General features: G+C 34.9%; 1 protein-coding gene across 1 annotated transcript; it reads right to left on the bottom strand.

The window, feature by feature from the left end:
- On the bottom strand, positions 1 to 1,104 carry LOC137724911 (protein SOB FIVE-LIKE 5-like). Its single transcript, XM_068463557.1, has 4 exons — positions 658 to 1,104; positions 319 to 402; positions 148 to 224; positions 1 to 16 (listed from the first exon to the last, which is right to left on the bottom strand). The coding sequence occupies exons 1-4, from the start codon at positions 1,102 to 1,104 to the stop codon at positions 1 to 3; spliced, it is 624 nt and encodes a 207-aa protein (XP_068319658.1).
- Between the last annotated feature and the right edge of the window lie 11,808 nt (positions 1,105 to 12,912).

The raw sequence follows: 12,912 nt of genomic DNA on the forward strand, positions 1-12,912 counted from the left end.
CTACCCTGGAAACCACCTACATGTCAAGAAAGAAGCTCGTTCAGTTTAAAGAACACAAGGGAAATTAAAGAATGCAATGTATTTGTAAACTAATGCATAAATTGTAATAATTTTTTTCAAGGAAGAAGAAAACAAATGAGGACTCACTGGTTATTTCCAGATGGATTACTAGATAGTCTAGATTGTAAGAAACCAAAGTGCAGGTCTTGGTATGCAGATCTCCCCTGCAAGAAATTAATATTTTTATTAATCATTTTAAACTATAAACCCAAAAAACACAAATCTTACAATAACTAAGCAAAAAACGAAAACAAGTACCTGAAAATGTGTAGATGAGAAACCTTGTGAATAATCCAGAACACTGCTTTCAGAAGCTTGATTATTTGACACAATGAGGTTATTCTGCAAAAATTTCAAGACCCCATCAAATATGATAAAAACCCATTCACATTAATGGATACATCAGTGCATGTTGATAAAATTTAACATAATTTTGGCCACAATACTTAGATGTATTTAATACATCACCATTTTGACGGTTAGATGGTGATTGTGTAAAATACATATTATCACTTCAATTATATCTAACCGTTAGATGACGATTGTATTAAATGCATGGAAGTATTATAGTTAGTCTCTTAGTTAAATACTAATTACCTTGGAGTAGTTGAAGACAGGAGAGCTAGCAGTGTCATCTAAAAAGGATTGTTGTTGTTGTTGATCACCACACGAGCGCCTACCTTTTCCTTTGATATTATTTCTTTGCTTCCTTTTTCCTCCAGTCTTCAAATTTTCTGCATCCTTGGATATTTGAGGAGAATAAGAACACCCATTATTATTATTGTTGTTGTTTTCATCAAAGTAGACTTCATTTTCATTGAAATGTGGAGGCCCAGAAGATGCATCAGAAACCATTGATTGATCTTCTTCTTCATCATCCGGCTCCTCATCAACTTGTATATCACAAAAATCAGACTTTCTCTTTCCATTCATATCTCTGCTGCGTGAAGCACTTGGAATATGAGAAAGATAATTAGAGTGCTCCAAGTATACAGTCCAACCAGACTCACAACCGCTACTGCATTCTGAGGCAAACACATTCATTTTTCTACTCTCCCTTTCACAAACTATAATCTCAAATGGTTTCGATTCCTTTTAATATAACACGAAGAGAGAGATATATAGGTAAATAATATAGATGAATATTAACACCTCTCTCTCTCTCTAATCTCTCTTTAGTTAATTAAGTAGATATGATATATGGTATATCTAAATGGAGGACTGGTGGAATGTGTTTCTCTATATTTGGACTTCACACACCAAAAGTTATGTAAACATATAGGAGAGTGTGGAGTGAATTTAAAAAGAAAGGAAAAAGATGAATAATTTGACTTGTTTTGTCCCGACTCTGACTCACCTATTTTCCCCATTCAGCTCTTTGTGAGAATGAATCAAAAATGCCAGTTGGGAGGAGGATTATAGTGGGTGCGTGAGAGAGAGAGAGAGAGAGAGAGAGAGAGAGAGAGAGAGAGAGATTAAAATTAAAAGAGAGAAATAGCTAGAAAGAAAGAACGAAAAATATGAAATAAGAGAGGCACAATATCCCTTCACATGCTAAGACAGCTAGGCACTGTGTACCCTCTTAACATAACTGGGCACACCTTCATTTCCCCTTCCTCGACCAGTATATGGACACCTATCCCTTCATATCAGTACCAGCCATTGCCTCTCTCTCTCTCTCTCTCTCTCTCTCTCTCTCTCATCGTTGTTGGTGATGACATTAGCTTGATTGGATCGGGCATGGGAGTTTTTTAAGTATGAGATTTTTCGAGCAATCTTGTGGTCCTTGTAAAGATGTTTTAGTAGATATATAAAGCAACGCAATTATATGATCCGCATGTTATTTGAACTAATAATTTCACATACTCTTCAAGTTCAAGATACTTTCCTCCTTTCTGATATTATTAGTTAGCATATGTCTAGGGTTTACTGTGTTTAGGCAATTTGGCTTGGAATCTACAGCGCCTTAATTTCCGCTTGAAATTACCTTATATAAGCCAACTTTTTCTACCTCTATGTGATTGACTACATACAAAAGAGTTAGTAAGAGTTGGTAAGAGTTAGAAAGGGTGTTATGAAAGTAATTCTACTAAGGTTTATCGAAAGATTTCTCAACATTGGTACTATTGCAAAGATGAATAATGCTAAAAACAGTCGTTCATGTACTCATGAATAACAATATATCATAGATTTATGTGAATTTTATTGCACATGTATGTGACTCATACTTATTGATGAATGACAATCACCCATGTGTTCATAATTTTTACGATATATTCACATGTGCGTAGTTTGACTATTACTTCACTTGTAATTAGAATACATAAGATTTAGACTAGATCTAGACATAACCAAATACACAATGCAAAAGAATGCAGGACAAAAAGTAGGTGTATTTGGAAGTTATTGGTTACTCTCAAGAATCAAGCCACAATAATTAAAAAGGTTAAGCACAAATTAAAAGTTTAATAGGGCATGGCTGCATGAGTGGAAACTGTAGAAATTTCTTGGGGCAAAGCTCAGTTGAGTGGGTGTTTTTGAATCCACATGCAACCACATTCACACCTCTCTCTCTCTCTGTCCAAATTCTGCAGAGAGATTTACCCTTTACCTCTAAAAGGACTGACACGCGCATGTGAGCACGTGTGCATATGCATATGCAGAATTCCCCGCATATATACACACGTCTGCACGTTCACGCGCACTCCAACCTAAACTGCTCTTTCAAAGCTTCATTTTAAAATTGGTCACTTGTGATGACATATATTTATCTTTGGTGCTACTTCCAAAGTTCCAATTAACGTTAACTTCCTTCATTCTTCACATCTTCCCTTTCAAATTTTTTGTTTTCCTTCCTCCCATTTTTAAACAATGTGCTCTAATTGGTAATACTATTATTATTTATTTCTCAAAAAATGTTAAAGACAAAGCAAAGTATATTACGCATGTGGTGGTCAAATAGAGGGGCACAAGAATAAGTGATAAACTTATCCTTAGCTGCATAAACTTTCATCAACACGTATCTGATAATAATTGACGCATATAAGTTTGTATATAATTATCAAACTTTATATAAACGAGCTAAATGTACGAAAAGGAATGAAATGTTCGATCACTCTCTCTCTCTCTCTCGCGCATTTAACGTGATCTTGAATGTTAACACATCCTAATATATATATATATATATGTATGTATATGTATATGCATTGATAAATGATCAGAACTAATTTACGTGCGTGTTCATACACACTTAGCACTGCTCATGCATGTGAAGGATGAAAAACCTAGTGGTTCAATATAGTACATGAACCAGTAGGGCCACCGCACCTATGTATACCTGTATGGTACGAAGGTTAAACTTTAAAAAGCCATGTGCATTCCCCATTGGATCACTCAGTATTAACAGCCCATCCAAATGATTCATTATTAGGGACCTCGAATTGTTACTATCAAACCCATCCAATTTGGCAGTGTACTAGATTGTACCTTCAAAGATTAAATTTGATCTCTCTCTCTCTCTCTCTCTCTCTCTCTCTCTCTCTCGATTGATTAAAGAAAAAAATAGGTACCCATGTCGCATCCAGCTCATATGGACCATACTTTGACAAATGCTGATTGGAGGGCATAAACAAACATTGGACCATAGACTAATCTATCATTTTGACCTCATCTTCCCTCAATGAACTGCTCAATTGTTTGTTATTTGAGTAAAGTGCGGTTTCACATTTGAACTATTGTTTTAGTTAAAATTAGTTTAACTTTTTAAATTATTTGAAATTAGTCCATTAATCTCTCACTATTAGATTCGATAAAATTTCATAATTTTGCCATCAAATACAGAAACGTGACCAATTCATGATTCACTTTTAAAGGTAAAGTTGTGCCAATATTTGATGGCAAAGTGAATGAAACTTTATTGAATCCAACAATTAAGGGTGAATTGGATGATTTTGAATAGTTCAAGAGGTTAATTTATCAAAAAATAATTTAGAGGGTCATTTTTAACTGGAATAGTAGTTCGATGTTAAACAACAAGTTATCCTATTATTTTTGGTCTGATGATATGATGAGCAGTAAACCTACTTAATTAGCACATAAACACACTTAGATGAGCAATTAATCTAATTGGATGAGCATTTGGTCCTCAAATGTAATGCTTGCCATCTTCATGGAGTAAACATGACATTTGTGTCATGTTTTTCATGTTCGTGTCGTTTTCGTGTCATACCCGATATCTTAATGGGTCATGTTGTGTAACATCCGTTAAAGTAAATGGGTAATATGACTTGACCCAAAATCGACCCGTTAATATTATCAAGTAATATGACCCAACCCGTTAAAGAAAATATACTTTAAATCAATAAATAATGAAAATAAAAAACATAATTTGACCCAAAAAAAAAAAAAAACATAATACTAAATTAGTATATGCATATAATATTATCACATAAATATTACTGCAAAACATAAAAATATAAAAAATATAAAAAATACATTTGTCATTTAAGTATTACAATTACATACTCCAAAATAAGAGTCTAATGAAAAACATTAGTACATTACTATAAAATACCAAATGTTTAAGGATATGCCATGTTAAGGGAGTTGCATTTCAAAGTTGAGAAACCTTGCATGTTTATATATACTTTCACATTTTTTAGACTTGTACATTAATGATTATGTATTTTATTTATTTTGAACTCCCTTAAAAATACTATTCATGAGGGTTTGTATAGTTTTAAAAATTCAAACGATAATGTACCCATATGCATAGTATAGAGGATGCGATCACGAGCCTTTGGTTATCTTTTCACATTTTTCACACTTGTAAATGAATTAGTATAATTTTTTTAATGTGTTTGGTATTTTTGAATTACTTGATACTTTTATTTTTAATGTGTGTTATAATTTTTTAATCTTACTCTTTGCCTATAGTATACTATAAAAATAAATAAATAAATAAAACTTACATTTTTTTAAATTTATATAGAATAATACATATTTAATATACAACATATACATATACGCTAAGAGTATTGTATTTTATAGTAAGTTTTTTAGTAGTTTAAAAAATCAAAACCCATTATTTTCTTATCGTTTACGTGTTGTGTTAACAAGTCGTGTAAGAAATTGCCAAGTCTAGCATGGAGGAATGACTTTGAACTAGTTATTGTAATGTTAAATTTGTGATTCATAGTTGTAAGGATGAATTTTATTTTGCACCCTCAAGTTCAAGTGCAATTGCAATCTCATACGACAAGTTTAAAATATTGCAATGTCTTACAAAAACTTACAAATTTATTACAATGTCATATATCTGTTAATCAATATATTAATTTGACCATTAAATGATGATAAGTCAACTGTAGGTACCAAATATTTTTTTCCACCCTTCTATTTTCTCTGGTCTCAAAGTCAAGACAAAATAAGAGATGACATTCGAGAAATCTAGCATAGAAAATCTATTCCAAAGGGTGGGCGTGGAGAGAGATCTACTCCGATGTTCCACTTCTATTTGAGATACTTACCAAATTTAAGATCAACACAAAAACCTAAGACAAAAATTTCAAAAACTTTCAAAATTTTTTTTTTTTTTTATATAACTTATAGGTGATTAGCCTCAGATTTGTGATAATGATTGATGATGGCTGTTTATTTTAGGATAAGACATGCAATGATATAGACAAAAGGAAGCGAGAAAGCTTTTGGTATAAGAGAGAACATTTTAGGGGGAGAGAGAGAGAGAGAGAGAGAGAGAGAGAGAGAGAGAGAGAGAGAGAGAGAGAGAGAAGATGGTTGCTCATTTGCAGCTTATTGAAATATTTTTATGGCTTATTCAAAAGCGAATGGATTGATGGTGGGTGTGGCAGGCGAGTGGTGCAACGGCGTCAGCAGTTCGATGCAGGTCTGGGACGGAAATGACAATGATTTTTTGGGTTTCAATCTGTGGTGGATCCATGAAAAATTATTTGGAGGGTCACATGTAAAAGTTCACGTACATTTTTTAGATATATAATGCCCTTAAAAATTAAACCATACTTCCATAATAACCTTAAAAATTAAACCATAATTTCATCATTCATAATTTATAGAATAAATAACAATACAAGTTATAACTGTCCAAAACGTATTTTTATATTTTGAAAATGTTGCATTATAACTTCATTACTAATAGAAGAAAAAATGTTGTTCTTAATATAAACCAAAATGGGTCACCAAGTTACTTGGTTTTGACTATGAAATACATTACAAGAAAGGATGTGATAACCAAGTTGCTGATGCATTATCTAGAATGCTTCCTAATGTTGGTAATTCTAATAATTCAGGTGCACTCAATGCCATTTCCTACCCTTACTTTTCTTAGTTGGATGACTTAAGAAGGCACATTGAGAAAAGCACTTGGATAATTGCTAAGTCTTAGTAGGCGGTACAATCTAAGTCTGATGATGCTCCTATTGGCATTTTGAGGTTCAGTATTGATAATAGTTTCTTAAAGTACAAAAACAGAATTATTTTGAGTCCATCGAGTTCTTTGAGGGATAAGGTTTTTTGCTGAGTTTCACGCAAGTCCTAAGCTACTCATGAAGGTTTTTTAAAGACCTACAAGAGGATTTCCAGGTCATTTTATTAAGACGGTATGAAGAAAGACATCAATAATAGATGGGCTAGTTGTGCTATATGTCAGCAAAATAAATATGAGACTTTGTCTCCACCTAGACTCTTGCAGCCACTACCAATTCTAGCTAAAGTATGGCATGATATTTCAATGGACTTTACCATTAGTCTTCCACCATGCAGAGACAAAACTATGACTTGGGTAGTTGTGGATATGCACATTTCACTGCATTAAATCATCCATATACAGCTTCTTTAGTTGCTCAACTTTTTGTTGACAACATATTCAAACTACATGGTATGCCACAATCTATAATGAGTGACAGAGATTCGGTGTTCATGAGTAAATTCTGGAAAGAGTTTTTTCAATTGCAAGGTTTGAGCTTTGTTTTACCATCCTCAAATAGGTTTCTGGAAAGAGTTGGAAACTTACTACATATAGTAGTTTATAACAAAAGATAAACAGTCAATGAAATTGTATTTGGTATTCTGTTTCTACTTTCCCTCTATACAATCTCTGAAGACGTAGCTAGGTCTTAACATAAATTATTACCTAATCATATGAAGTATCACCTTCTATTCAAAGATCAAATACATGAAAATTTTAAAGAGCATTTTGTGGAGGATATACCACTCCATGCTGCAGACCTTGATGAAGTTTGATTAGAGGTATCGTCTAGCTGGAAGATGTTAAAGCAAGCGCTTCTTGGCAGGTAACCCATGTGTTCAAAGACGAAGACAACATAATTTTTTGACTTTTATAACCGGATTTGCTTTCTTTTACCCTTTTCTTTTATTGTGTTTACTTTCCATGGTTATCTTATTTTATGAGTCTTGTTTGCTAGTATGTCTTTTATTGGTTTTTTGTTTGACTTTTATTTTTGAAACATTGAAGTCATGTTTGGTATAACTTGGAAGAAGGGGTAAAACAGATTGCTTTGCTCGAGTTTTTTTTCAATTTCCATCACCTATCACTAATAATGTTGTTGTTCAAATATTTTAAATTGTGTTTCATTCTTTTCATATTAAAATAAAAATAAAGAAAATTGAAAAAAAAAATTGGAAAAAGTTTGAAAAACAAAAAGTGTTGATTTTGTTGTTTGTTTGTGTCTTAGGTACTTCCAACACAATGATGAGGATTGGGTTTCTAATTGCATGACTGTTAAAGAATGTTGCAAACATGGGTGGAGGTTTAATATTCTCTTTGGTTAATCTTAGTTGTAATTGTCATTTGCGAATTCACATGTAATCAAAAGGAAAAAGAAAAAAAAATCTGTTTTTGTAACATGCTTGAAAGAAGACACTCAAAACAATTTTACAACCCTGTGAGACTTGTGCTTATGCTTTGTTTGGAGAGTGTTGGGGGGCTTTTCTGTCAAAGGCTATGATGGGCTTGTGTAGTAAAGAGACGTGTCAAAACCTTCATGTTCCCTATTCTGAGTTAGCGAAGACTAGGCCCAAAGCATCTCGAAGGAAAAGCAAGTCCTAGGGAATGCTTTATTCTTTTTCCAGCAGCTCTTGGATGCTTGGTCTAATGTTATGTTGAGTACTTTCAGCGATGAAGTGCTTCTAGTGCTGATGAGATGTTTCCCTTGGTGCTGATGAAGTATTTCCTTAGACGCTAATGATGAATGATGTGGAAGCTGAAAGCCTACTAGTTTGGCATGAGAGAGGTTGTTCTTGGCTGTATGGTATCGAAATAGCTAATTTAGGGGTTTTAATGGTTTTGGTGGTTTTGTAGGAGTTTAGGAAGATTATTGGAAGGCTCAAGATGAAAGCAATGCTTTTCTCTAAAGAACTACGATTTCTTGCACTTCGAGGAAGCTTGCTCTACGTGGTGCATTCTTGCCATAGTTGTTCTTTTTCCCTTGCATGGGTTTCCCTTCTTTACAACGTACTGATGCTTTGTACTTATAGAAGCAGGGATCCTTCTAGGCCCTAGCTGGAGAATCTCTTAGTTACTTCTCTAAGCTTTAAAGGGATCTCATTTTGTGGCTTAGTCTTCCCCTTCCTTTCTACCTAACTCTTATACTATTTCCTTTTTGGTGTAAGGTAATTGCATTGTTGAAACTTGCATTCTACTTTTTCTCGAGGAGTGGCTTTCCTAGGTATACTCATTGGTCATGATATTAGAGAAGCTTCACGACATGATGTTCGGCCTCCACCTCAAGAAAGATAAAGGCATCTTAGGGCAATTTGCCAAAGTAAGAGAGATAGTGCATGCCTTCAAGCTCAAGCGTAAGGAGTTGGAGCATGAGAGGTCCAAGTTGAAGAAAATGTGCCATAAGAGTTCAAAGGAGATGGCGAACTGTCTTCAACTTGCGGTAGATCAAATGTAGGTTGATGCTTCCAGTGTTCATTTGGAAAGGTAACCAGTTGTGGTTAGTCTTTTGTTTTTCCTAAATATGCATGTCACTTAGCTGGTTGCTTGTTCGACCTTCACTTTCCTTTTCTTGGCAAAGCATGATCTTTTACTGCATCTTTCTTTCCGAAGGCCTAATTATTCCTTTAGACAATGGGTATGGGGCTTTCTATGCTTTGTCTCACTTTTATTTCTCTGTTTGCTTCAGCTTTGAATTCTGATGTTGAACTTGGCATGATGCTTGGTATATTTTGTCTTGCAATGACATTGGTATTTACTTTGCATGTGTGGGGATTTGTTGAGTAAAATCCTATTAGGCTTTGAGATACGTGCTTGAGCTTCTGCTTATTTCCAATGGCTGATTATGGCACTTTGCATTTTGCCAGTGAGTTTCCCTGGGGAAGGTAAGTATGCTTAGGCCAGTTTCCTAAGGGAAACAGAGCGTGCTAGGAAGGCTTGACTTGCTTGGCATCTATTAGCTTGATTGTTTTAAAAGTTTTCCTTGCTAGGCTTGATTTTGCATTAGCTTGATTGTTTTAAAAGTGTTTTAAAAGTTTTCCTTGCTTGGCATTGATTTGCATTGTTAGACTCGGCATTGATTTTCCATTATTAGGCTTGGTATTGATCTTGCATTATTAGGCTTGGCGGAGCATGATCTTTTACTACATCTTTCTTTCCGAAGGGCTAGTTATTCCCTTAGACAATGGGTATGGGGCTTTCTGCGCTTTGTCTCACTTTTATTTCTCCGTTTGCTTCAGCTTTGAATTCTGATGTTGAACCTAGCATGATGCTTGGTATATTTTGTCTTGCAATGACATTGGTATTTACTTTGCATGTGTGGGGATTTGTTAAGTAAAATCTTGTCAGGCTTTGAGATACATGCTTGAGCTTCTGCTTGTTTCCAATGGCTGATTATGGCACATTGCATTCTGCTAGTAAGTTTCCCTTGGGAAGGTGGGTATGCTTAGGCTAGTTTCCTAAGGGAAACAGAGCGTGCTAGGAAGGCTTGACTTGCTTGGCATCGATTAGCTAGCTTCATTGTTTTAAAAGTTTTCCTTGCTTGGCTTGATTTTGCTTTGTTAGGCTTGACATTGATTTGCATTGTTAGACTTGGCATTGATGATCTTGCATTGTTAGGCTTGGCATTGATTTGCATTGTTAGGCTTGACATGTTGTAATTTTTGTGTTGGCTTGATGCGTGGGGTTCTGGCTTTTTTTGGATGCTTGATGCAATAGTAGTTCCATGTAGGGAATTATACTGGGCTAGTGCTAGTCGAAAACTAATATTTCGGCGGCTGGGAATAGAAGTTGTTTTGCTTGGAACATTTTAGGATGTGCAATGGGATTTCCTTCATGAGAATTAGATAGATGATGGTGATGGCAAGCAATTCGGATGAGTATGCAGTGGTTGGAAGGGCAAAATATAAAGAACTTTGGATAGAGGATAATGGTATATGGAATCACCAAGGCAATGGAGGTAAGCATGATGGCTCAGGGATATGTTAATGAGGTAAGTAGGAATTTGGAGTAGAATGTTGGATGGTAGGCTTGGTGGTCTGTGGAAAGTAGCAATGCAAGTATTAATTCTAATGCAAGGGTTAATGGCATTTCCCAGGCACTTTCCAAGGGTGAGGTAGCTGGTGGAAAAGGCAGTCTAGGCCCTTTTTGAGGCTAAGGCTCCTAGTGGAAAAGGCGATCCAGACCGTTTCTGAGGCTGAGGCTGAGGCTGCTGGTGGAAAAGGTGATCCAGATCCTTTCCAAGGCTGAAGCTTCTGATAAGTGCATTATTTTTTATTATTTCATATCATTTATCCCTATGTTTTGTTAATGAATTGGTCTTAAAAGAACTTTATTACTTTCATTTTCTCAGTTTAAGCCAATCTGCACATGCAGGACGTTTTTGGTGATAATTCGACTTTCCGGAGGCGTTTTGATGCAAGACCAATTGGAGAAGGAAGCTAAAAGGTTGAAGATCATTGTATCTGAATTTCGTAATTTTCCATTAAGCCAAACGTTCCAGTTTTCAAAGTTAATCCCACAAAAGTTGTTTTCTCATCAGAACTGCGCAGCCGTAGGAGAATGATGATTTGAAGGCTTTCCCGATTTTTCCTAGTAGAATGCGATATATTCTTGGAAAGATAAGAGATAAAGCTACATTTATATTTTTACAGAATTTTCTAGAAGAGAAATCGACCTCAAATTTGGCGTGCAAGTCAGATGACGTGTTTCCCAAGCCAAGAAGGATTCTTTCCTAGTTTCTTTCATTGATTATTTAAGAATTTCTTTTATTTTAGGAGAGTTTCTACCAGACTTTTTAGGGTTTTACTAGAATAAATATAGTGCCTAGGCTATCTCAAAGGGGGGCTTAAGACAAAAAATTCGTCTAAAGTGTAGGAGGGAAGCTGAGCATGCTTTTACCATTCTTTTTCGGGTTTTATCTTCTTCCATGACTTCTTTTATGATTTTTATTATGACTATGTGTAACTAAACTGCTTTTCTAAGGTTTATGATGAAATCATGACATGATTATTTCCGAAATATCTTGTTGATTATTGTTCAATTACATGCCATGTTTAATTCTTAATCTTTGTGATTAATTTATTCTAGTTTTGGATGTTCTTCTGACTGGCCATCATTGTGAACTTGTTTCTAGATAATTAGATAAATCTAAGAGGAAGACCAATCAATTAGATTTATTGGAACTAAGATTAAGAAGAGTAGAAAAAACTAGTGAGGATGACCAATATCAAACTAGTGCTACTTGGTTGACATGATTCTTCAGCGCTTAATAGGTTTTTATGTGTTTAACTGTATGCCTAACCAATAGGATATAGTTGTCACGTATAGACACACAAGGTGATGCCTGATCACAGATTAATTTATATTTAAAAAAAAACAACCTTAAATATTGGTATGGTAATTGGATAGTATTCGGCTTGAAGAAAATGGAATATGATTGTAATTGGTGGATTCATGACTTTAGGCTTTCATCATATTAATTTGTTTAAACTTTCATTCGTTGTGTTTTCATTCTTCATATTCCTAGTTTGATTATAAGTTGGAGTTTTAATTATTTTTCGTAATCAATTAATCAGTCATTTGTTTCCTAATTAAGTTAAGTTTCACGAAATTAGTTGGTTGAATTGGTATTAAAAGCAATCCCTATGAGATCGATCTTGTATTTGCATATATTTCTACAATTGATTCGTGCGCTTGCGAGTTTAATTTGGTTTAAATTAATCTATTATTTAGGCTAGTTTAAATATAAATCAACTTCTGATTGGAAAGGACGATTTAGACCTTTTCCAGGGCTGAGACTGTTGGTGAAAAAGGTGATCCGAACCCTTTTTTGAGGCCACTAATGGAAAAGACAGTGGCGATGTAGAGGACATGTTCGTCGATGATGTGGGTTTGCATGCTACGTTCTACATTCCTCGGTTGCAATAAGAAATGAAGGTGCTAGTGTTTCCTCCGGTGGGCTGGAAGTTGCCCTTGAAAATTTAGGCAGCAGTCCTATAGAGGTAATTGTCTTCCATTGTGATTTTCTTCTCCTCTACCTTCCTTCAGTTTGCATGATTAACGATTTTCCTTTGCTAGTGGTTGCCAACATCGCGAGTGTCAATGTCTTTCCAAGTTCAGACAAGTCGTTAGCTACGCATCAAGATTTTAAGTTGGCAATGATGTAAGGCATTAGATATCCAGCCCCCATGTGCATGTTATCAGGAATGGTTCAAGTCGTTGCTAGCTTTTAGACCTGGCATTCGTGTCGTGTTTCTCGTGTTCATGTCGTTTTCATGTCATACCCGATAGCTTAACGAGTCATGTCATGTAATACCGGCTAAAGTAAACGGGTAATATGACCCGACCTGAAATCA

The sequence above is a fragment of the Pyrus communis genome, chromosome 2 (assembly GCF_963583255.1).
Source record: "Pyrus communis chromosome 2, drPyrComm1.1, whole genome shotgun sequence".
Taxonomy (NCBI): domain Eukaryota; kingdom Viridiplantae; phylum Streptophyta; class Magnoliopsida; order Rosales; family Rosaceae; genus Pyrus; species Pyrus communis.